General features: G+C 31.8%; 1 protein-coding gene across 3 annotated transcripts; it reads left to right on the forward strand.

Moving 5' to 3' along the window:
* Positions 1-3,229: 3,229 nt before the first annotated feature.
* Positions 3,230-25,904, forward strand: LOC127709366 (calcyphosin-like protein). Of its 3 annotated transcripts, none has more exons than XM_052214860.1 (2): positions 3,230-3,639; positions 25,363-25,904. In XM_052214860.1, the coding sequence occupies exons 1-2, from the start codon at positions 3,264-3,266 to the stop codon at positions 25,590-25,592; spliced, it is 606 nt and encodes a 201-aa protein (XP_052070820.1). In that variant the 5' UTR covers positions 3,230-3,263; the 3' UTR covers positions 25,593-25,904. The 3 variants fall into 3 exon arrangements, with proteins under 3 accessions (XP_052070820.1, XP_052070822.1, XP_052070821.1); XM_052214862.1 differs by lacking the exon at positions 3,230-3,639 and adding an exon at positions 9,846-10,512; XM_052214861.1 differs by lacking the exon at positions 3,230-3,639 and adding an exon at positions 18,971-19,437.
* The last annotated feature ends 1,473 nt before the right edge of the window (positions 25,905-27,377 follow it).

Raw genomic sequence — 27,377 nt, forward strand, 5'->3', positions numbered from 1 at the left:
ATTCTAGTTAATTATTAGCTGGGTACAATACCAGAAATCATGGAATTCACAAAAGAATTATATCATACTAGAAATCTACTTTATTTCTGATTATATATTCGATGCAATTTCTATAATATGTTTAATTATTACATCCATGAATATCGATTCTTTGATTGATTGATTGTTGGTTGCTTTACGCCGCATTAGCACAACAAGGCTATATCGCGGCGAGTCGATTCTTTGAAAGATACAGCTGGGACTATTATAATTTAATATATTATGTCCCAGGTTACGGACATCATGTTAAAGTTACGGTCATCCCGTTAAAGTTACGGACATCCCTATTGGTATAATGAAAAAAGTTACGGACAAGTTGTTCTCAAGTTACGGACATCCTAAGTGTTTTCGAAAATCGTAATGTGATCGTTTATTTTGCAGTATTTAATCATCTTTTATGTTTAGGTGTTTCCCTAAAAGATTGATACAACTTTTTAATTACTGAACATTTGTGTTGTTTTCATTGTATTGTTATTATGTAGGAGAGAAGTTTCTTGCCGAAGCCAGGCGGCTCCATCTTGGGCTGTGGGTAACTTAAGTTACTCACAGCCGTTTAAGAATCTAATGCCAGATATATCAAACGTTTTTTTGTTATTTTAAACGTTTTCAGGACAACACAATCAACTCAAACACGCCTTGAACGTAAAATGTGTACTCGACTGTTTTTACGATAAGATAATTGCCATTTTTTAGCTCCCCCCTACCCCCCTAAAAAATCATCTGAAATAAATACTATGCATAGAAATCGAAGGATAATAATTTTATTTAAAAAAAATTACTCTCTTGTATTCGAAGTATTTGAGTTTTATTTTGTCTAAACAAATTGACACACAAAATGGATACAGTATATGGATTTTTTTAACATAAAATGTTCGATATATTGTTAACAATAAAATAAAAACTACTTAGTATCTTCCACATGTCCTTCATAATGTCTGATGTATACATATTTATGACAATAACTGTTGTGAGCACAAGATTCACTGCACAGTTTTAAAGTTCTGCTAAACCAAAAACTAAAATGTGAACTTAAGTTTTGCGAAATTTGTTTGATGAGTACCGATTGAGATTTTAATCTAATAGAACATGGTTTTTCTCTTAGTTGAAAATGCGACTTTGAACTAGCTTTCAGTAGCTGCGAGTACTTCTGTTTCAATAATGTGTGTCTTTGTATTATTATTTTGTTTGCTAAGTTGTCTGCTCTTTGGCATATTCCTCATTTCCATTCTCAGTTTTAAGTGTTGCGATGTTACACAAATGTACCAATCAAGGAGAAAAGGGGGAGGGGTTTAATAGGTTGAGGTTGGGAGGAATAAGGAGCGCAAACAAACATGGTAAGCCCTGTCACGAGTGCCCAAAACCAGTGGTTGTCGATGGTTGCAATCTGTCATATTTTTTTATTTTTTTTCAAAGTTGTATTTTAAATCAGTCTTCATTTTCTAATCGTTTACATTTCTATAGCTACCATTCGCTATGGTTTTTGCTCGTTGTTGAAGGTCATACTTTGACTTGTAATTGTTCACATCTTTGTTCCATTCTAGTCAGTTTTTATCAGTCATGTATGATAAACAAGTCTGGGTCGTTTTTTTTATCTAGTCGAAATGTATTGGAGACAGCGTATATATCATTAATAAGGAAGAAATTAGAGGCACCAGTAGTTAGATCATCTAACCTCGTATATGTAATTGAAATAAACCAGTCAAACGTTTTTTGTCGTAATAAATGTCGCTTTACCTCAAGCACCTTTTAACTGTTAGTTAGCATATTATGTAGAGAATCATCAATTTGAGGGCATTTAATATATTAAGTAGAACTATTCTAATTAGATATATTTTCATCTGATATTGGACGGAAGATGTTGCCCTTTTATGTAATATACCGGTAAGTTACTATTTTTTGAAAACGCTTATTAAACAGCCATATGGATGCACAAAAGTAAAGATAGGAGTCACAAATCCGATTGAATACAATTATCTGACCAATTTTATTGATTCTGTTACGTTTGTGTTAAATAGAACCAACTTTTTACCAAAAATCACCAGCACCGTATCAGGACCCACCAGCACAATGACAGGACCCACCAGCACAATGACAGGACCCACCAGCACAGAATCAGGATAAACTGAAAAAATGCACAATTTTAATAATTTGCGCAGGTTTTTCACAAAATAATTTTGTTGTGTGGATTTGTGTATAGAAAGCGGACTCCAGGGGCATATTTGTTTTATTTTTTCACTTCTAGATTTTCTATAAATGAGCACTTTTGTGTAACGCTTACTGAAACAGTTTAGATGGTCGAATTTTACATTGTTTGCCAGTGAACCCATAAGAAACAACATTAAAACATCTCAACTGTTTCCTTCCATTTTTATGGGAGAAAACGTCAAAAATCATAATTTTCGTCTCTGTTTACATATTTTCAATGATCACCAGCACCAGTCAGGACCAAATCACCAGCACAGAACGTTTTCTCGCAGGACAACCTTACCCACGGTGTTGATGCATCTTATTGTTCGCTGGCTTATTGTTCGCTAGCTTGATGCATCTTATTTTTCGCTAGCTTGAGTCTGGTATATTACAAATGGTAGAGTGAATACAATATTGATTTTCTAAATTTATTTTGTTATCACTATGTGTAACATCTTGTAAAAAAAAAATTTGCGTTGTAGATTTTATGAGCATATTAAAAAGTCGTTTAAGAATATACACTAAGAATGTTTCTTTAGATTCGTCCAAGTAATCATTTGTTCTTTAAGAATATCGAATAATTTCGCGCGTATGAATATGAAAATGCCTGATGTTAAAGACTTTTCGTATATGTGTTTGTGACATATGACTGATTACCATATTGATATAACAGAAGTAATCCACAATAGTTAAGATATCTCAAGGGAATTTAGTGTCTGATCTGATGTTTCTGACTTGATATATAACAGCATTAGTATCGTTTCCTTGTTTATTTCGATTTTGAATTACTTTTATAAAATTATTGACTTTTATGTTGAATTGAGATTCACATTTTTGATACAATTCCGTAAAGAATTAATGGGGATAATTATTTTGATGCAGCATTACAATTGCATACATATAACGATGCATTAAATCATTCGAACTGCCATTGATTCCTATGGTAATAATATAGAAGCCATCGCATTTATAATTTAAATTATTTTTAAACAAATCTATTGACATAAGTTTATAAATGAGTAGGAAATATTCTGCATATGAACATGTCAGGGGACAGCAGCAGCTTAGAACTACTGATCAGTACACTGCGTGACCAATGTCTTTTGAAAGGACACAATGGTATCCGAAGCTTAGGGCTAGTGTTTCGGAGGATGGATATCGATTTCTCTAAAGGGATTGTCTACCCTGAATTACGGATAGCCATAGAACGTTACGGATTGAAAATGTCTGAAGGATATTTACAGACATTATTCCATGCTTTAGATAAGGACCATAACGGATGGATAGATTTTGCTGAGTTTATGGCAGTTTTACGAGAACCAATGAATGCTAGAAGAACTAATGTAGTAATGGAGGCTTTTGATCATTTTGATGTTAACAGAGATGGAAAATTAAGTATAGAAGACCTGAAAGGTAATGGTTTTATTCACTAGACTATTTCATTTTCTAATTGAGAATATAAAGTTTACACGCTAGATTAATTTCATTAATGACTATAATAAATATAAAAGTCTTATTAGAATAAAAAGATTTTGTCAATTTCGCCCAGATCAGTTTAATGGGCAAATTTGCTGTTTTGTCATAATCATATAATGGAATAGTGCTTCCAATTGCAGGAATTTAATTAAAAAGATTTTCACATCAAGACTTTGTAGCAATATCATAAACAAAGCGAAACGTTTGATAATTATTTTTCTAAAGAATGAACATATCGACATAATTTACGTGACAACAATTTGATTTTCTGTGAGACCAGTAGGAAATTAAATCGGACAGAACGTTCATTTTCTGTGGGACCAGTAGGAAATTAAATTGGACAGAACGTTCATTTTCTATGGGACCAGTAGGAAATTTATTTGGACAGAACGTTCATTTTCTGTGGGACCAGTAGGAAATTAAATTGGACAGAATGTTCATTTTCACATGTTGCTAGATCGGCTTATTTATCCTCAATTAGAATTCTTTTAACGAATTTGAACACTACTATTTTCTGCATTTTGTTGTGTATAATATACTTTTCATTCTGTCCTTAGCAAGATTATTAGGTCTTTCCACTTTTCCGTGGAAAGATAATGGTTTTGTTCTGATTATTATTTTTTTTCTTCCGTCACTTTTATTTCTTGCGAGAAGATTTTATTTCGGGAGAAAATTATATTTCCGAATTTCTCGTTATATCCTCAGGTTGTCGAAAATTTGTTTGACCTAAGCGATCCTGAAACTCCATATGGGAGTTATGTCTCCTTATGTATTTGATATAATTGAAATGTATTTGAAACTGGCAAACCATAAGTATTAGACACTTAGGGTCTTTTGATTTGAGGTCCAGGGTCCACCTAAAAGAAAATGAAGTCAGGGTCAAAGGCCAAAGTCATGTTTTGGATCTTGATTTTGGCTTATTAAAACTTCTCATTAGAAACTGTATAAGATATCGACATAATAGTTTGACTTAATTGTTAGTTACGACATGTCGCAACATTAATACTTTGGTTGAAAGGATACGTTGACATTAGATAGGAGTTTTCTCCCCTCTTATATTTAAAATTATCTATATGGTGATCTAACTCATTAACAATATAAAGGAGAGATCTAGGGTCTTTTGATATGAAGTCCTTGCTTTATGACCTTAAAATTTAGGTCAAGGTCAAAGGTGAACTTGACGTTCTAGATTTTGACCTTCGTTATAAATTCATATTAATACATGATAAAGCTATGGGGTCTTTTGCATTAGGTTGGTAGATATATGAGCTTGAAAAGGTAAGCCGGATGTGACCTTTTGTTAACCGGAAGTAGCCATTTCCTACACTGATTTCATTTAAAAGTACCTAGAGCCATATATTTTGGAATCAGTGTGAAGTTACCTATCAGATGGTACCGGAAGCGATTTTTTTTAAACCGATGGTTGCAATTGATCTCCCTTATTTCAAGCAAAAGTATATAGAAACCATATATTTTTGGAATCGGTGTGAGAAAAACAATCATATGAGACTGGAAGTATCATTTTTTAAACCAGAAGTGTTAAATGATCTCCCTTATTTCAGACAAAAGATTATAGAAACTATAATACATATTTTTAATCAGTATGAAGAAACCTATGATTGGACACCAATAGTAACTTTGAGTAAACCGCAAGTAGCTTTTTATCAATTATATAAAAATTTCATTTGGAAAGACCTTCAATTGCTCTCTGAACAATTGATTTTTCTTTTTTTTTTATTTCGCAAGATGTCGATTAGATATTTGGCATATGATATCGAACAGTTTATACGCTTTTAAAACTGACACCGTTTAACCGAACACTTTTCCTTGTAAGAGTTATCTCCCCAAACACCGTTTTCCTTGTGATTGCTACTTATTTGCAACCGTAAAAGAAACTGACGAAATTATTTAACCAATTTGCTCGTTACATCCTCAGGATGTTGAAAAAAATTTTAACCGGAGCGATCCGGAGACTCCATATGAGAGTTATTTCCTCTCCAGTATTTGATATAAGTGAAATGTCATAGTAACTCATATACCATAAGAGCAAGGGACATAGGGTCTTTTGATTTGAGGTACAGGGTCCACCAAAATGAAAATGAGGTCAAGGTCATGTTCTTAATTTTGAGTTTGGCTTTTCCTCAGAAACCGTATAAGATATCGACAAAATATTTTACAAAATTGTTAGTTGCGACATGTTGCTACACATTAATTTTGGTTGAAAGTGTACGTTGCAATTAAAGTTGGCAATTGGAAAGTTGAAATCATCAGTTTTTCAAAGATTATAGTTTGAAGTCGTTCATCTGTGTCAATATCGAGGAAAAGATCTCTTGTAGCTTCTCTAGTATCCTTAATCTAAAGTTAACTGGGATATATAGGAGATGCAAGCACTCATTGAAATGAGGGTATTTGAGTGACAGGACATCATCAATATATCTGAACGTGAAATTAAAGAACTTTGTCTTTGAGAGAGTTTTGTTTGAATTCTACGTATATGAGTACAAAAACAAGTCGGCAAGTAGGGGTGCACATTAAGTACCCATCGGAATACTGACTGTCTGTTGTAATGTTAATCCAAAAAACTCAACAAATATGTCTTCGATCAAAAAGACCAGAAAAGAGTTATGCCTTTTTCAACGGAGTTTTACAGTTTTTTTTAATGTTGCACTGGTACATCATTGCCTCATTTTAGAGGAGGAGTGTTAAATCCTGTTCAATTATTTATGTGCATGTTCCAAACCATGAGCTTATAGACCATTGCTTGTCGTTAGTTGCCATTTACAATAACTATTTTGACATCAGGGTTTTATATTAAATCAGGCCGTTTGTTTCTCTATTGAATTTTTCACATTTGGTCATCTTGGGAATTTGTACATCTTACTAAATGATATTGTTTTTTCTCATTGTTGAAAACCATACGACCATCTGCAACAGAAATGATAACGGCAAATCCTTTAATTACGTGTTAACTTGAGTCAAATAATTTACATCTGGCTTAAGAGGCGTCCAAGTGTCTATTTACTGTAAAGGGGATATATGTATACATTGTATATTTGCTCTAATTTCTTTTTTCATGAATAATACAAATTACCATTTGTCAAATCAATTCCTTTTATTAAAATTGTCATGCAAGTTATTTGCGATAAAATTGTAATTGTGGATTAATATTTCACAATCTAATATCTCCTGTGTCAATTGAGTCAACAATTGTAAAATGCTGTTTCATGGTTTGAAAATGCAATAAATAAAGAAGTTAATGTTGAGCCGACTTCATATTTCAAACAAACTAATTAAGTGCTTCATTGTCAATAATGTTATAACGTCTAAAGCAAGCACATGCTTGTACAACATTGAAGAAATATTTACGAAAATAATTAACAGATATAAAGATGTCGGATGAAAACCGTACCGTACAATTACTTATTGGTGCACTGCGAGATCAATGTCTTTTGAAAGGACACAATGGCATCCGAGGGTTAGGGCTAGCGTTCCGGAAGATGGATATTGACTTCTCTAAAGGAATAGTTTATCCCGAATTTCGGATAGCCACAGAGCGTTACGGACTTAAAATGTCCGAAGGCTATTTAAAAACATTGTTTAATGCTTTAGATAAGGACAAAAGCGGAGCTATAGATTTTGCTGAACTGATGAATGCATTGCGATCACCAATGAACGCTAGAAGAAGTAGTGTAGTTACAGAAGCTTTTGATAATTTTGACGTTAACACCGATGGAAAATTAAGTTTAGATGATCTGAAAGGTAAGCAAGTTGAGGATGGGACTATGAAATTAAAAGACCTCATAAAGAAAATGACATTTTGTCCATCATGTAAAGGTAGTTATCTCAAATTATTTCATCTGAATATAAATTTTCAAAATCTCATTTAATATCGTTTTACATTTTTATTGTTTAGAATATACCATTTATACACATACCATTTATACACAGAAATTAAATCAGCTTCTATATAATGTATCATCAAAAATATTCTAAATATAAAAAAAAAGTGACTCTTTGACAAAATATATATGAAATGGAAATGCGCTCATTTATCGTGTTTTTTACAAAATAGAAAATGAATTACATTTCAAAACACGGTACTATGTAAGAAATTGAATGCTTAACTTAAAAATCAACTAAATATTTCTTAATTCTGGTACAGAGTTAATCCATCAGTTAATAAAAAAATTGCGGACTTTGTCAAAAGATAATATCGGAAATAATTACCAAATCGAGAAAGTTAATTTACCAAGGTCCATTAAAATAACCAAAGTCATCGTTAAAATCCGTATAATGCAGACGCCTGTAACAACTTATTTATACCAAACAGACTTGGAAGTTTAGAACATGTATGCTTACACTGTTAACAAATAATTCAACTACCAATACTACATATTATTTTATATATGTGGTTTACAAGTGTCGAGTTGTATACAATCATAACTTAGTTTTAACTTAATTTTGTTAAATCCTAGTTAGCATACCAACTTACTTTCTTGTGTCAGATTGGCATACTTTCCTTTGAATTTAGACATTTAAATGCCTTTAAAAGATAATCTTATGATGTGTTATGCCAGACGCACGTGTCGTCTCCATAGGACTGATCTGTTGCAGTCAAAACTGTCGGAAAGCCAACGAGAAAATAGGCTAATGCCGATATGTTTTGGAGAAATAAATTCCATTGCTCTTTAAATTATCTTGTCGTTAGATTTAGTTTTCATCAAATCGTCAGAAACTTTACAAAAAAAAATCATGATTACAATTTTCTCATTGTGAACTTTCTATATTCAGGACAGTAGTATCAGCATTTGGAGTATATGTATAGTACATATCTGATGATTTTGTTTACGATTTTCCTGCTTTGATTCTATGATTACTGTGAAATACCTAAGAGATGGTCAATGCTTACAAGGAAGTTTTTGAACCAATATTTCTTAATGTTAAAGTTTAATTCGTCTCTTCGAAAGTTTACGGACGCCCTCATGATTTGAATCATCATTATTACCAAATTTTACTCGACATGAACACAACAATGGGTGACACAAGTGGATTTTCTTTTGGCTTTCTTTCGTTCTTTTTTTTTTTTTGTTGATGCTATCGTTAATCCATTTTTGTTATTCTTTCCATCAAAATAAGCGCTTTCCTTTCAAACAAATCTATACGAGTAATACGGAAGCTTCCATCAAATTTGCAAGATGTACAAACGATGTCTTCCACTGTTTTTCTGCAAGAAATGTAAGATACTTTCACGGTGTATTAAATTTGTGGAATAAAGAATTATATATTAGTTTTAAAATGATGTATAAATTTGTTCTGGTTTACCTATTGTTGACCAAAAATATCATTTCGAAGTGACAGTTCTTCTGTGATGTTTCCATTGTCTATTTAGAGTTCATGTAAAAAAAAATTAATATAATTGTGCGCTATCAAATCAAGATCGTACACCAGTTTCATTTTTTCTATCATCTTGCGGTCTTGAAATGTATCAATAAACTCATAATATAAATACCAGAATTAAAATTGTGTACGCCAGACGTGCGTTTCGTCTACAAAAGATCCATCAGTGAAAATATGCAAGAAAAACTGTTACACTGTTCAGAATGTCTACCTTCAGATCAATTATTGACTAAAAACTGAATAAACACAAATTTTTACATTTATTAGATACTCTGAATTTATGTTTTGGTTTCCTTCCAGTTATGTCTTAAGCTTAATATATATATGTGTATAAATCAATTCATTTATATTGCTATGAAATGAGTTTACCTAATTTTTTTCTGTGGGTTTTTTCTTCTGCTAAAATTAGGATGCTATATGAGCATTCATTAAACTGTTGAAAGATATGATAAATTCTTGAACTTTATTTTTAAAGTAAATACATTTTAAACGAGATAAATGATACTGTAACGTTAACCCTGCGGTGTAATTGCTCTAAACTTTGGCAATCAGTTGCTACATTTTACAAGAAAACGCACTTTAAAGATGACTTCATTATGTCTCATCTCCGACTCCAAGAAACATTAATAAAAGGATATGCATAATTAATATTCTTTTGTCAATATTGTTGAACTAGTTATTAGGGAAGGTTTGAACTGCATAATTCTGTTTTATCTCAAGTGGCATGTAACTTTTGTGAATAATTAAAACAGGATGCTAATTATTGTTTAACATGCATCTAGAACATCAAGAGCATCATATTCAAATTTTATTTCTTTGAAACGAACAAATAGATACGTATTCGTTAAGACGCATTAGTTCAGGTTTTTGTCTGAAATATACAACTTGCACTCATTAAGGAACACTTGGGATATCACATGATTATAATTTGAAGTGATCTTTTCTGTTTATACCAAACGTTTCAGAAGGAAATTTGACTGGTATAAGTATATAAACATAAAGAAATATTTATTTTAAAACATTGGCAGTAGAATTGATAGAATGTAATTAGCATGGCGGACAAATCTGCTATACTCACACAAATTCTAAAGGAACAATGTTTACGTCATGGATTTGGAGGAATTCGAGGTCTTGGTGTGGTTTTTCGTACCATGGATTTAGATTGTTCTCGGTCTTTAGTTCTTGATGAACTACGAATTGGTTTGGAAAAGTTTGGATTGAGAATGGCAGATAAGTACCTGAAAACATTGTTTGATTCAATTGATCAAGATAAAAACGGTAAAATTGACTTTCTAGAGTTTATGAAGGCATTAAGGTCACCAATGAATAATAAAAGAATTGCAGTAATCAATGAAGCATTTGACAAACTTGATACAAACAATGACGGCGTTCTTGATATTGAGGATCTGAAAGGTTTGTTTTTATATGTTTTCATAGTTGTTATATGTTTTCCATAGTTTTTACATGCTTTCCATAGTTTAAAGGTTTAAACTTCAATCAAATGATATTTATTAACTTAGAAAAGACAATAAAGTACAATGTAATAGAGTCAGCAAAACATAAAAAGCATAACTCACTTAATTTAAAGGTAGGGCCAATTTCCCCGGCTCTTCATTTGTTTCACTGCAAGGGTAAAAATCTTAAGGTGTCAAACCCTACTAGAAATTTACTATTACGAATTCTATATTATATACTTTTTAACAATTTTACATATTTCTATATCGTCATAATGTTATCCGTCGCTACATGTTGCTGTTGAAGGCATTTTGAGATAAATTGCGAATTGTACATGCATGTTTTTGTAAAATTTTGCATTGAAGGACGTCGCTAACCAAAATAAACTAATGTGTATCCAAAAGACAATGTACAGCTTTACTTCCAACTTAATTTTGATTTTGGCTAGCGCTGTTCTTATACATGTTTGTGATAAATACTCAATTTTTTCTAAACTCTGTCAAAATTACGGTTTTGGACTGTCTTCAGACGTTTCTAATTTGGTGTATACATATCAGGCAAAGACTAGTCCAATATTTCGAACCAAACGGTTTTTATCAGGGAATGTATACGTGGTAGACAAATTAATCATGAATAAAGGCGAGCAAATAAACAATTTATGAAAACTACTATTACTGCAACGAGACCTCAAAGAGGTAGGATAAACTTCGAAAGACGCCTCTTACCTAAACGATTTATTTTATATCTGAATACATGTATTGCCTTACTTCCAGCAGAATTTTGCTTTTGGTTAATAATGTTCGTCTAGTAAATATTTTAGATGAATACTCGAAAAAAATATCTTACCAATTAGGGTTATTTTTCATATTTAAACAGAAGGCTATTAAACTGCCACCCAAACAAGAGAATTGCATGGCAGAAGTGGAGTATACTGCTATCTCTGCTGTGTCATTCTATTGTTGTATTGATTGCCCAATAGGTGTCGACTGGGATAAATAGTACTAAGTGCTTTGCTAAGCAATAAAACATTAAAACACAAATCTTAAACATCGCTTATTGTCCATCAAATGGATTCATGTGTTACGGCCACACTGGAGATCATTTTATTGTCTATCAAATGGATTCACGTGTTACGGCCACATTGGTGATAATTTTATTGTCTATCAAATGGATTCACGTGTTACGGCCACATTGGTGATCATTTTATTGTCTATCAAATGGATGCATGTGTTACGGCCACATGTACATTGGTGATAATTTTATTGTCTATCAAATGGATTCATGTGTTACGGCCACATGTACATTGGTGATAATTTTATTGTCTATCAAATGGATTCATGTGTTACGGCCACATTGGTGATCATTTTGTTTTCTATCAAATGGATTCATGTGTTACGGCCACATTGGTGATCATTTTGAATATTTGCATATTCTCTTACGCATCACGGTTAAGCATAACGATTTGTCTTTTTTTTTACGATGTTGGTTGTTTGTGATTTTGGTTGTTTTTTTTTAAATCGTAAAACAATCTTACGACTAGAATTCCTCGTTTGTAATACTAAATTGTAATCCTGGTATCTATGATGAGTTTATTTGATCTTATTTACAGATGGTTTTTCATTCTTGGAAGAATTTTGTAAGAATTGCTACTGATACTAACTTTTCTTTAGAGATAATGGTTTATATATCTTCTAACATTTGTTCTCCCTAAAACTATGTTTATCTAATACCATATGGAATCAATCAATAATTTCACCAACGTATTTCTTTGCCCTACATACTATGTTGATAGTACTCATAGGTGTAAACTGAAATGCAGGAATGCCTTTTTAAGTAACATCTTGATAAACAGATGTCAAAGAAAACCTTTTTATAGACTATGTAAAATTTGTTTAAAATAAATAAAATTATACACATGTAACATATTGCATACTTATAAAACAAGTTGTTGAATAAACTAAATTGAAGATATAACTATAAGTGTTAAAACATTTATGCGATATGCTATATGTTCGTGGTAGATAACAGTTACATTAAAGGTTCGACTTTTACTTTATAATGCCGAGAATATGTGATGCGTGTGTCCAGTTTCTAAACAGGAGGAACGATCTTAACAAAACATAGTTTTTCTAATATTGAAGAATTTTTTGTCTTCATATTCATAAGATTTTTCACTTCTATGACAAAAAAATGGGAGTAGATCTTTTTAAATATTACTGAAGTAGCTACAAGACAAAATTTACAGTGATATCCCCATCTCCATTTCTCGGCGGCTAATCGGTGACAGTCACATCTACATTTGCAAACTTTTAAGGAGTACGTATGTATGATGATATGTGATCTTCATATCAAAATAGAACTTGGAATATTCTATATCACAATTAACGGCTTAGGATGATTAAACATTTCTGAATACCAAGATCGTATCAATTGACTTGTTTAGTTTCTGTTTAACACACTTTGAAATCCAGATGGACGAACGAAAAGTTCTGTCAAATATTTAACATTCCAGGGATCACCACGAATACATTTTTGGTGCTTATTCATTTCAACCATTGAACAATATTTTTAAATTTTATACATTTTGCAAAGCTCTTAAATACATCTATCTATGTGTGTCAAAAATGTATGTATCTTATTTTTATGAAAAAAATATAAACTTAATAATAGGGTTTTTTCAAAATTATACAGTTTAGGTATTATTGTCCAAACTTATTTTACATGATCTCAAAATTCAAGTTTTGTGTCACTACTTATTGCAAAAAAAAATGTTTAAACACGCTCCTTTTATGCACTTTGAAGTAATAACTTTTCAAACAATTTAGCGATTTATTTTCTCATGAAGTGTCTGCATATTAACAATTTCATATTAGTAAATATCGCTACTCCTCATAAGAAACGGTATTTCCGGTTCGAACTTTCAATAGACTGACTTAGAACTCGACATAATTTAAAAACACTCATTTAGTGTTGACATACGAATTCCTTTCTTTTTAGTATTTTGTTTTTGTTTTTATTTTGTTTTGTTTTGTTTTGTTTTGTTTTGTTTTGTTTTGTTTTGTTTTGTTTTGTTTTTGATTTGGGGGAGGGGGGGGGGGGGGGTCGTTGGGTTGATGTGTAATTGACGTATATCTTATAACTTTTTTTTCATGAATAAAATTATGCATGAACATGTACTATACAACAGTTTAAATCTGAAGTGAATTGACAACCGTTATACGGAGCCATTATTGTATCAACTGATAATTTTAATATTTTCACAATGATTACGTTGTCATCTTAGAAATCTTGTGATCTAACAGAGAAAACAATTATTGATTATAGTGTCAAATGTTTTGATTATCAGTCACAGTGTTACTGGAAGCGCATTGAATTTTACCAGTTTTGCCTTACGGTTACTGTATTTTGTATTGAAAGAAGTATCAAATTTAACGGATTTTTTTTTGAGGGGAGGGTACATATTAGTACTATATTCTTATTGTTACAATTTCTGTTTTGTATTCTCTTAGTGACATTATCAGTATTGTGTTGTTGAGTGAAATTTTCGATACTGTATTGTGTCTGTAACAAATGCTGTAAATTATAAGTGACATTATTGTACTGGCTCGATGACACACTTATCGGCCTTTGATTTTCGTTAAAAAATTAGTCCCTAGTTTAGACAGTATAGTACTTGCAATTATTTTTCATACACCTTCCCAATTTATTTCTTCATTTCTTCATGTTTGTTACCTCAAATAGCAAGAAGGGGATGAAATTTCATCACTGTGCAAAAATTAGGTCATGAATGTTAAGGAAAGTAAGTGATTTGGTCCATTTGAAAAAAGGTAAAAAATTAGTATGTCTGAAGCTGTCAAACTAATTCAAGACCCCCCTCAACATAAAATTGTTCATACTTTGATATAGAGCTGATGAATTTTTCTATAATTTTTCTATAATTTGTCACAAAAGTAGTGCACTACAAATATTATTGAGAAAGCGCAGGTGCGATTTTTTTTTTAATTTGCAATTATTGTTCGGGTCGGGCCTACTTTGTCAATAGTTATGTCAGTATTGTAATTAGATGATAGCTCTAGTTTTTTTAGTTTGTCAGTGACAATTGAATTTACTACAGTGTTTTGTGTGTGAAAGTATCAATACTTTATTTTGTTCATGAAATTTTCAGTACTAATTTTGTTAATGGGAGTGTAAGCATTTATCAGTGAATGCTACATTTTCTATAATATCAGTAGCCGTAGCAGTATTGTTTTTTGACATGTTGGGTCCAGTGGGATTTTTCCATCGTGCCAAATCCTGCCTTTGCTTGTGACAATGTCGGTATTTAATTTTGTTAAAAACAATATCGAATATTTCGAAAGTGTTAAAAAGAATAAGAAGTGTTTGAAAGCCTAAGTTATTTTGAGGATCGGTTGACATGAATTATCAATGATATGGTCATATTTATAAATTAAGTGTTTACAAAACTTTGATTTGTTCGAATACTAAGGATTTTCTACCACCAGGAATAGATTACTTTAGCTTATTTGGCAAAACCTTTGAGAATTTTTAGACCTTAATCTCTTCAACTTCGTACTCTATTTAGCCTTTTAACTTTTTTTTGGTTAGAGCGTCAGTGGTGAGTGGTGAAGACGAAACGCGCGTCTGGTGTACAAAATTTAAGCCTGGTATCTATTATGAGTTTATTGCACAAGTCCATGCTTTTCTCAGACATTTTATGACGTCTTCACACTAAATCCATTTGATGTGAACTAATTCTAGTCTTGGAAAATATGTTTTATTACTTTAATTGGAATTGACTTTGAACAATTTTTCAGTTCCATCGAGTACCTTGTTTTTTTGTTTTTGTTTTTTTGTTTTTTTGTTCTTGCCTATTGTAGATATGATGAGTCAAGTCTTTTACAACTGATTTTAACAGTTTGTTATTATGTTGTCACATCACTGTCCCAGGTTAAAGGAGAGTTTGGCGCTCGCAAACATGTTTAACCCCGCGATATTTTTTGTGTGCCTTTTTAAGCTGAGATTATGTAATTCAATGATTGTCGTTTGTTGTTGTCTACTTAATTTGTTTTTTATTTGTTGTTTTTATCATAACTCCTCATATTGGTTTTCTGTTTCTAATTGTTTCACATTTGTCATTTAGGGCCATATATAACTTACTTTACGGTATGGATTTTGATCATTGTTGAAGTCCATGTAGTGCTCTTATTCACATCCTCGTTCTTTTGGTTTCTGGAATATAATTCTATCATTAGCAATCTTACCTCATCTCCTTATTTTTATATGCAAACAACGAAAATCACTTTGTCCAGGTAGCCTAACTTAATACAGGCACTAAGTGAGTAGGGGTTAAACCTGTTGTGCGTGCGCACAAACCTCTGCTGTGTGTTTAGTTTTGCCGGAGTTCGTGTTGCTCATTCTTTAGTTTCGGTATAGTGTTTTATGGAATGTTGTTTATCAGGTTTTGTTTTATACATGATGTTTTTTATGATTCTTCGACATTCAATGGTGAAGCTGATGCTCCGAAAGGGTAGGAATAAAAGTATACAGGTAAATTGTTTCAGAGACAAAAGCCCGTGTGTGTGAGCTGATGGATTTGGTATTTCCTTAGCTGTAAACAAGTCATTTTAACCTTGTGTTATTAGTTTTTGTAAATTGTTTATGTTTTTGTTTTGGAAACCGATCTATATACATAGCAATATATTAATTAATATTCTAGAATCTAATTTCATGCTGTACAAAACAAATGGAAATGGATGTAATTTATGTTAATGGTACTTCAACCCAAAGTTTGAAAATAAAGTCATCAGAAAAAAAATTTCTAAAGTAAACTTTTGTAAACCATTCAACTTAATTGCTAGAACGACGAAATATTTTTTTTTCAATGACTGTAACAGGTGTATGACAAGCCGTTCTCGTCAAAACTATGTTTGTTGTCTCTTTGACACATTCCCCATTTCCATTCTCAATTTTATTAAATCATTTTTCGAAAAATTTAGACACTGAGAATTAAAAAATAACACACTGAGATTGAAAAATCTAAAAACACACACTGAGAATTTAAAATTACACACTGAGATTTCATAAAAAGTTTAAACGCACTGAGATTACAAAAAATGAAAAACACACACTGAGAATTGAAAATTACACAATGAGATTTCAAAAAGACACACTGAGTGAGATGAAATAAACTGAAAAACACACACTGAGAATATGAAATTACACACTGAGAATTTAAAATTACACACTGAGATTTGTGCGCACTTTTTATGCGCACATATCTAATTAGCATACTTAATCTGAATCTATTACAAGCTTAAAACAACTAGGGGACAGAACTCGTTAGTCCTTCAATTTAGCACTAAATGTTTAAATAAAAACATTAAAAATACAACTAATAGAAAAACTACGTTATTAAAGCCCAATAGAACAAGAAAAATATCCACTTACTCTCATTACAAAATATAACCAAATGGTGAAAAACTTTATTAAAATTATAAGAAAACATTGGAACAATCTGCAAAAATACAAACAATGCAGTGATTTTTTCCCCAAGTGCCTATTATAGCATATAAACGTAACAAAAATATAAAAGATTACATTGCGAAGTCAGGGTAACAGTTGAAAGACTTTTGAAAAGGGACCATGCTTAAACAGTTTTAAGCAAAAAATTCCGATATATTGTTAGTAATAATCTGAATTATAGGCAACAAACTTATGAATATGAGTTAGCAAATAAAGTTGTTAAGTCTTGAAATTTATTACGAATGTTGGTTGTAGGAACCACATTTCATTATAATGACAAGAGTTCGGGAGACCAAGATATTAATCTGTTGCAATTATTCATCTCATGAATCAGATTCATTAGTAATTTGCATATTAATCTCAGTGTGTATTTTTGAAATCTCATTGTTTAATTAACAATTCTCAGTGTGTGTCTTTCAATTTATTTCATCTCAGTGTGTCTTTTTAAAATCTCAGTGCGTGTTTTTCATTTTTTTTTAAATCTCAGTGTGTAATTTTAAATTCTCAGTGTGTAATTTCGATTTCTCAGTGTGTTATTTTAAGTTCTTAAATCTCAGTGTGATTTTTGTCGAGCCTTTGACTTTAGTCGAAAAAGCGAGACATAGCGATCCTACATTCCGTCGTCGTCGTCGGCGGCGGCGGCGGCGGCGACGGCGTCCACAAATATTCACTCTGTGGTTAAAGTTTTTGAAATTTTAATAACTTTCTTAAACTATCCTGGATTTCTACCAAACTTGGACAGAAGCTTGTTTATGATCATAAGATAGTATCCAGAAGTAAATTTTGTAAAAATAAAATTCCATTTTTTCCGTATTTTACTTATAAATGGACTTAGTTTTTTCTGCCGGGAAATATTACATTCACTCTGTGGTTAAAGTTTTTAAAATTTTAATAACTTTCTTAAACTATCCTGGGTTTCTACCAAACTTGGACAGAAGCTTGTTTATGATCATAATCATATATGATTTTCTGCCAGGAAACAACACATTCACTCTGTGGTTAAAGTTTTTAAAATTTTAATAACTTTCTTATACTATTTTGGATTTGTACCAAACTTGGACAGAAGCTTGTTTATGATCAAAAGCTAGTATCTAGAAGGAAATTTTGTAAAAAAAAATAAATCCATTTTTTCCGTATGTTACTTTTAAATGGACTTAGATTTTCTGCCAGGAAACAACACATTCAGTCTGTGGTTAAAGTTTTTAAAATTTTAATAACTTTCTTATACTATTTTGGATTTGTACCAAACTTGGACAGAAGCTTGTTTATGATCAAATGCTAGTATCTAGAAGGAAATTTTGTTTTCTTCCAGTTAACATTACATTCAGTCTGCAGTTAAAGTTTTTAAACATTTATTAGATTCATAAACTATCCTGGATTTTTACCAAACTTGGACAGAAGCTTCTTACAATCAAAAGATAGTATCAAGAGGAATATTTTTATTGATTTACCTCCTCATTTTTGTTGAGCCTGCGATTAACAGAAAAAGTAGGCGAGACACTGGGTTCCGCGGAACCCTTACGATTTTTTGTTTTAATTCTCAGTGTGTATTTTTTTCGAAAAAATGGTTTAAACATAGTTTTGACGAGAACGGCTTGCTATACAGGTGTTGCTATGAAAATATCAAGTAAGTACCAATTAATAGAATTCACACCTTTTTGTTTGAATGAAGTATTAGTATTGCTCACATCTCCAAGGGAACTTGACAAGAATGTCGATTAATTCTTATATCTAACAATTATTCATAGAAAAACGGTACATAATTTCCCGCTTTCTATTTTATCCTTTATTAAAACATTAATTTACCTGTAACTAAATCACTGTCAAATCAATGCTACTGGTCACTATCTAAACTAGTAATGAATATAATAAATGACTATTGATTAGCTGGTAACATGCTTGAAGCATCATACATCGAACATCTTGTAAGCCAATTCATTGTATATACCGTTGCATAACAATCTTAAAATAGAGTGTATACGATCTACAAAAGAGAAATGGCCGAGAGAGGGCAAGAACTAATAGAAGGAATGAGGGAAAGCTGTCTGCAGAAAGGGTGTGGAGGAATAAAACTTTTATCCGTTATATTCAGACATATGGATAAGGATTTTTCCAAAAGACTAACTAGGAGCGAGTTTAAACAAGGCGTTGTAGCGTTTGGACTGACTGATTTATCGGATAAAGACTTAGAAATGTTATTCCAATGTTTCGATAAGGACGATAATGACACAATAGACTTTGACGAATTTTTCAGACGACTCCGTCCACCTCTGAAAAAGTCGAGAGAATCAACAGTCAACAAGGCATTTGAACAAGTGGATGTAAACAAAGATGGTGTTATAAAAATGGATGACCTCAAAGGTTTGTTACAGAGACGATAAAAAAGTGCAAATTTTGTGGTGTAGTAATTTTTTTTTATAGTTGGTATTATTTTAATTTTAAGGCAACGTTTACTCTCTCTCTCTCTCTCTCTCTCAAAAGTAAAGAAAAAACATAAAAAGGAAGGAAGAATCGTAGAGTTAAGAAAATTAATTGAATACACAAGGTATCAAAGGAAACATAAATTAATTTCCATGGTATCGGTTACAAAATATATTTCTTTGTCTTCACGTGTGATGATTAATTGACTGTATCCTGTATCTCGCTGCTACTGCTGTTTACATTCGTATAATGAATCATAATTGACAAGCAGTATAGTTATCAGGTAAATATGACGAATTGCTGCGAATGTAATTATTCTTTTATTCATCAGAAGATGATAAGTTATCTAGTATCTTTTCTAACCTTGATCCCTTGTAAGAAGATGGTTTTCTCGTATTGTTAAAACACAACAGAAATGGAGAAACTGGGGTACAATACAAAGGGTGTTCTTTGCTCACCTTGTCTATTCTGACACCAGTTGAGTTTTTGTAATTACTTGGCAGAAGTTGTCGGCATCTTCAGACTCCCGTTGTCCGTCGATTCGTCCGTTCGTCGTCGAATTTTTTTTTTAATCTCTCCTCTGAAACTACAGGACCGAATGTTACCAAACTTTACCTGAATTTATTGTATCCTGGGACTATATCCATCTACATTTCCTTTGAATTTGAATTATTTTTGCAGTTTTGTCAGTTAACTATAAAAGTAGATAGAGAGAATCTCTATAAAGCAACACAAGATCTACAAATAATTACATGGCCAAATTTTCCGATTTCTTATAGGATATGTTGCCTTTACAGACGATTTTTTTTTTTACTAATTTTTATGATTTTGCCAATTATCTCGAAAACTTTAATACTAATGTATAAACTGTAAAAAGTTTAAATGTTCATAACACATCCTTTCTTCCAACAGCATTGATAAAGATAGGACATGCAAGTAAAATCAATACATAACCAATTTAATATCTTATCAATCGCTATTAGAATTTAACCACAATAATTCGTTAAGGTTGAAATATATAACTGTAGTATATTAAATACATTATTCCTGAAAGTCTAGCAGCATTTGGTTATTTATCGAAAATTTCGGAATACATAAGCTTTAGATTCTTCTTTACCGGATATTTCGGAATTCATAAGGTTTAGATTCTTCTTTACCGGATATTTCGAAATTCATAAGGTTTAGATTCTTCTTTACCGGATATTTCGGAATTCATAAGGTTTAGATTCTTCTTTACCGGATATTTCGGAATTCATAAGGTTTAGATTCTTCTTTACCGGATATTTCGAAATTCATAGTCATTAGTTCCTTCTTTATCGCGTATTTCTGAACGCATAAGCTTTAGTTTCAGTGTTGTTGGTTGTCTGTTTTTGTACATCAACTGCCCAGGTCAATTAGTGACAGGTTTTTATGATCCTTTTGTTCTTTTTTTGTTCTTTTTTTTAATCTGAAAAATATCTTTATCTGTTTATTGCACTATTCTTTGCTGTTGTGACAAATTACTCGACCTACAGCAGTTGGCCGAGTATCCCTGTTAATTAATTAGACACTGAATAACAAGGGAAATTACCCAGTGAATTCATATTTATAAGTAGTTAGTTTTTACAAATCATAGTTAATACTAAAATTTTTGGAATATATAAAATCACATGATTACGGAAAATGTACAGTCTTGTCCGCATTTATTTTCTTACGCTGTCTTGAACAGTCGGCTGAATATATCTGATTTAATGTTTGAATCGACAACTATGCAAGGTATAGTTGTGAATTGAAATCAAAAGTATTACTAGAATGATACAACTTAAAGGTTCATGTATGCTACGAACCAAATATAAAGATAAATTTTTATCAGCTTCTTCCCAGTTTGCGAATAGTCTTGAATTTTTTAAGCAAATGTTTAATCTCTAACAAGTAGTCTTTAGTAATACAGGTCACAGGGTCTAAAATATGTACACAAAATCTAACGTGCACATATATTACAATTTTAATTGAAAAGACCAACATTCTAACTGATAAAAAAAAAACGGAAGTATATTTAACAATAAAAACGCAGTTCAATTGATGTTGAGACTGTATCTGCATAGCAACATGGTTTATCATCATGGAATAATCCTATTTTTGACATTGATTTTAAAAGGAACATTTGTATTTGTTTGTTACTGTTTGTTTATATTCTATTATAGTGTGATTTAATATTATTATAATTGAATTTTCTCATTAGACAAAAAAATAGATAACTTTTTTACTACGTAGGAAAAGAATCAAGAATTAATTGTCGTACGCTTAGTTAAAGTATTAATATTATAACAGGGTAAACAAAAGGTATTGGAAAGAATGAACTGATCCGTTGACAGCGATTGCTCAAGTACTCTAACATAATTTTTTACAACATAATTAGATATAAAAGAGCCAATCTTGGTAAAGAGTCCTTCATTTGTACTTGAGTTAATGGTACTGTCAATTGAATGGCTGTTGTGGTAATAAACGGTACCATACTGTGTAAAGGTTGGGTTGTGAAATACATGTTCACTATATAGACCTAATGAGAAACATATAGTGTTGATGCAAAAAAGCAAACATAATATAAATAAGAAGAAGTGGTATGAGTGCCAATGAGACAACTCTGCATCCAAGTCACAATGTATAAAAAGTAAACAATTATAGGTCAAAGTATGGCCTTCAACACGGAACCTTTCGCTTACACCGAACAGCAAGGTATAAAGGGCCCCACAATGACTAGTGTAAAACAATTCAAACAGGAAAACCAACTGTCTAATCTATAAAAAAAAAAAAAACGAGGAACGAGAAATACTTATGAACCACATCAACAAACTACTGACTTAGAACAGGTGCATAAAGCATAAAAATGCAGCGGGTTTAAACGTTTTAACAGGCGCCAACCTTCACATTAACCTGAGACAGTAGTGTAACATTACAGCATAAAAAGACACATTATAAAATATCAATTGAAATGGCTTAACTCAATCAAAAAGACATTTGTTGTTAATTTCTGGTCATTTGGTCTCTTGTGGAAAGTTGTCTCATTGGCAATCATACCACATCTTTTTTATATTTAAACAAAATCAAGTAAATATACACTGAACGAATAATTTTGATCTATGACTCAACATAAATACATTATTAAGTTCCTTATAAAAACAAGAAAATGTGGTATGATTGTTAAATGGAACACATTTCAGATGACATTTCATCTTGAGTATTTTAGACGAAATTTAGTCTTATACATACCCTCTATATAAGTACACTGGCTTCCTGTATTGTAGTATTCAGTATTTTGTATTGATATGGCGCTGTGATATGATTCCCAATGAGACTATTCACCAGACACAGAAGGACGATAATATAAGCAACTATAGGTCTCTCTGACAAGAAAAAAAAAAACATAACAGTAAAATATAACCCCGGGCATATGTGAGCCAAAATTTGTTCCTGTAAAAAAAGTTGAAGTGGAATAAATATCACAGGAAATATATTCTGGGAGAACTTTTTTCACAGATAATTTTTATGTAATTTGTTTCATCTCTATAAAATAAGTTCCACAATTTACAGCGTGAAATAAGTTCTGGGTTTGTGAAATGTGTTCCTATCCTGGTGAAATAAGTTCTGGGATTGTGAAATGTGTTCCTTACCTGGAAAAATAAGTTCCGGGTTTGTGAAATTTGTTCCTTACCTGGTGAAATAAGTTCCGGGTTTGTGAGATTTGTTCCTTACCTGGTGAAATAAGTTCCGGGTTTGTGAAATGTGTTCCACTGATTATACAAGTTATCTTTAATACTGAGCATTGTCATCAGTGAGTTATCTTTCAAGTACATTATAAAAACATGTTTTATATTGATAATGTAATAAATAAAAAGTGTAAACATCCAATATGGATCCTGTGGAGTATAGCAAATTTTTTAATTACATTCTCGATAAATAAAAATAATACCCAAATGACACTAATGAGGCAGAAAAGAGAAGAATAAAAAAAATTACCCAGAAAAATTTTATAGTTAAAGATTAACATTTGTACTATGTTGAAAAGGACAAAGTGACTAATCAATTAATTAAAATACTTGTAGTGACAAAAGACAAACTCAAGAGTATTTTGAAAATGTGCCATGACCATAGTGCGCACAAAGGTATAAATAAAGCTGTGAACAAGATAAAAGAAAGATACTATTGGGAAGGCATTGTGTTTGATATTAAAAAATATGTTCAACAATGTGGAGTTTGCCAAATACAAAACAAGAAGGCTAAAACCGCAATTCTAAAGCTCACATCTGTCCCTGTTGGTAAGCGAGTTTTGGGGGAAGATAGGGATAGATCTGATTGGCCCTTTCCTGACTCAACAGAAGCAACCATTATCTTCTAATGGAACTTATTTCACATGCGTGATACATTGCAGATAGAAACTGTGATAAACCATGATCTGGAAAAGCTGAACGAATGGTCCAAAAAATGGTTAATGTCTTTTAATCCAGATAAAACAGAAATTATGTTATTTTCTAATGTTGAAATCCCAGAAATGAACTTTATATTCAATGATAGAAATATACCTATTACAAATATTCCTAAACATTTAGGGGTTACATTTAGCAATGATGCTAAATGGAATGTCCACGTTGATAATATTATCTTAAGCACATCTAAACATATAAATATGCTAAGGAAGTTGAAATATAAACTGAGCAGAAAAAAATTAGAAAAACTCTATTTAGTTTTTATAAGACCTTTATTTGAGTATGCCAGTGAAGTTTGGGATAATATTGGGGTAGGTTATATCAATAAACTGGAGCAATTACAGCTCCAAGCTGCTAGAATAGTTACGGGGTTACCTATATTTACAAGTTCAAGGGTTATGTATGAAGAAGTTGGATGGGAAACATTAGCTGAAAGAAGAGAGAGAAGAAAAATTCAAATGTTTTATAATATTCAAAAAAATAATGTTCCAGAATATTTGACAAATTTAATTCCCCCAAAAATCCAAAGTATGGCGGTCTATCCTCTACGCAATGGAAATGACATCATTATTCCATTCTGCAGACTAGCATTGACTAATGATTCATTTATTCCATCAACCATACGTCTTTGGAATAATCTTGATGATTCAACTCGTGATGCGGAATCAATGAATAAATTTAAAACTGAACTAAAAAAACTTTACCCTCAGAGTAACATATTTGTACCGAAGCAATATGAGTTTGGAATTCGAAAACTGAATATTATTCTAACCCAACTTCGATGTTTTGCATCATCTTTAAACTATGATCTATTTAGGGTCAATATTATTTCTGACCCTTCTTGCCGCTGTGGTGTTAATCGTGAAGATTCCTATCATTTCTTTTTTAAATGTATATTATTTTCAGACATACAAAATAAAATGTTTGAAAGTCTGCGCTGGCTTCCAAATGATTTTAAAATTAACATAGAACTACTAACCTCGGGTAGTTGTCTTCTTTCTCTAGAGCAAAACCAAATCATTTTCAAAAATGTCTTCGAGTTTGTTTAAAGTTCGGAAAGATTTCTAATTGTCTAGATAGCAAACAATGAACGCACACACATCATCATCTAAGTAAAAGTCTCCCCCCCCCCTTTTTTGTAAATATTCATTTATTTATTTTTATATATTTATTTTTTCTGTATTTTTGTTTTCTTTCTGTCTTCACTTTTTTGTCTTTTGACATAAATCCATATATATATATTTTCTGTGATATAAATTCCGGCGGAACATATTTCCTATGAAATAAGTTCCGGCGGAACAAATATCACGCCGGAACAAATTTTTTATTACACATACACCACAAGCACTGGGAGACATTCTTATCTTATTAAGGTAGTAACTCCCTTTTCATTCTTTTTTAGTATTCTACACAGCCAATGCCAAGAATCATCCCAAATACTTGTCAGGAGAGTGGACATTAGACCAAACGCTTCGAAGTTTCTTGGATAGTATCGATTCTCCTGATGACCCGGATGGAGTTGTGACACGCGAGGAATTTCTGGACTATTACGCAGGCGTGAGTGCTACAATTGATGACGATTCGTATTTTGTTATGATGATGAGGTCATGTTACGGTCTCCCTCAACGTTAACTGTCATCGCCATTGTTTTTCGCCACGGTATAGTCAGGAAATTTTTTAGCTGGTTTGGCAAACTGTCAAGACTGTGTCGGATAGGTTATAACCATAAGAAAGGAAATGGTTGAAGCTGAAAATAACGAAAGAAATGTTGCTAATCGCAAGATTGTGAATACTATCTTGTTGAACAAATAGTCTGGTTAGTTAGAAGAAATATTTAGTGACATTTTGAAAACTTTTCCTTCGTTTATTTTGTTTTGATTTTATTGTAGAAAGACAATATCTGTATACTTTGTAAATGCCTGTTCTATAAAATGATTTCTTGAATATCTACTTTATATTTAAAGACTGATATTAAATGCCTGACTAAACTTTGTAAAAACATATTGACAGATATGGTGACAACCATGCCTCGTGTATAAAACAGGCAGAAGATATCAAAGGGTAGTAGAAAAGACTAAGCAATACGACCCCTTCAAAAATCGTAGATAATCTCAGGTGCTGCAGACAGGTAAGCATACCGTGCTTCATAGCCTGGTACACAGTGTTGTTCATGGTTGGCACCCGGCACACATAGTGTTGTTCATGGTTGGCACAGATTCGGTGATAAGGCTCATTCAAGTTCGATGGGATATACGTGTTCACCATTGTCACCAAACTGAATTATTCAGAGAAAGGACAACCTGAATGAACGGATAAAGCTTTTCTTTTCGTCTTTCCTGAAAATCTCCTGAACAAATATACATATTAGAAGATATGCATGGCATGATTGCCAATGAGACAACTCTCCACCAGTGACCAAATGACGCAAAAATAAGCAACTACAGGTCACCATACGGCTTTCAAGTATGTCTCATATGATTAAAGGAACAAGTCGACAAAAAAAGCACAGTTGGTTCCCATGGGAATGTCGGATATCTATGGAAAAATTGGTTCTTCAAACGTAACAAATATATTTTCAATTTAATAAAAAAATCCAAACATCTTGATGATGTCAGTTTCAGAGAATTGTTCTTTTTTAATCGAAGTTGTATTTTTTTTTGTTTAGTTATACTTTATCCACTCTGAAAACAAGATATTTGATGGCTATTATTTTTTATGAAACAAAGTTTGACTAATTCATTCAATTCGTCTTAAAGTTAAGAGAGGATGTTTAGACTTTAAATCGTCAATATTGAATTCCTAAAATACGTTTTTATAGTTGAAAATTTAAGTCGCAATAATGTGGTATAGGTACAAGACATGGTGGAAACAGACCGTATTTTTTGTTGGGAAAGGGAAAGGGAAAGTTTCGAAAGGTTTATTTCTGCATTACATCTTTTCCAATTCATAAAATAAGGCCACACTTAAAAATATTTTGGTTTGCCCAACTCCTACCCGAATGTAGAGACAGTGGGTAGGTAGGTAGGCATTTTCTTTTTTTTTCGGCAAAGAGAAATTGGAGTGTCAGATGTTTTAAGTCTTCCTCTTCCTGCTTATCTGATTAAAAAAAAACTTTTTACATCAGGACAACAAAAGATTTTGAAAGCTGTCTTTCATAGCTGTGTAGATCAGATAAAATCCCTCGTCTACAGGATAGCGTCTTCTGCTATGCATAGGTCAGACTGTAAACAGTCAAACATAAAATTAAAACCATTCAATGAACTCCAACAGAGCAAACATTGTCGTTGGTTCAAGTCTGTCATATTTGTTTTCGTAGATTGTTTTGTTATAAATTAGGCCGTTAGTTTTCTCAATTGAATTGTTTCATATTTTTCATGTCGGGGCCTTTAATAGCCGACTATACGGTTAAGGTTTTTT

This window comes from Mytilus californianus, unplaced genomic scaffold (assembly GCF_021869535.1).
Source record: "Mytilus californianus isolate M0D057914Y unplaced genomic scaffold, xbMytCali1.0.p SCAF_7, whole genome shotgun sequence".
NCBI lineage: Eukaryota > Metazoa > Mollusca > Bivalvia > Mytilida > Mytilidae > Mytilus > Mytilus californianus.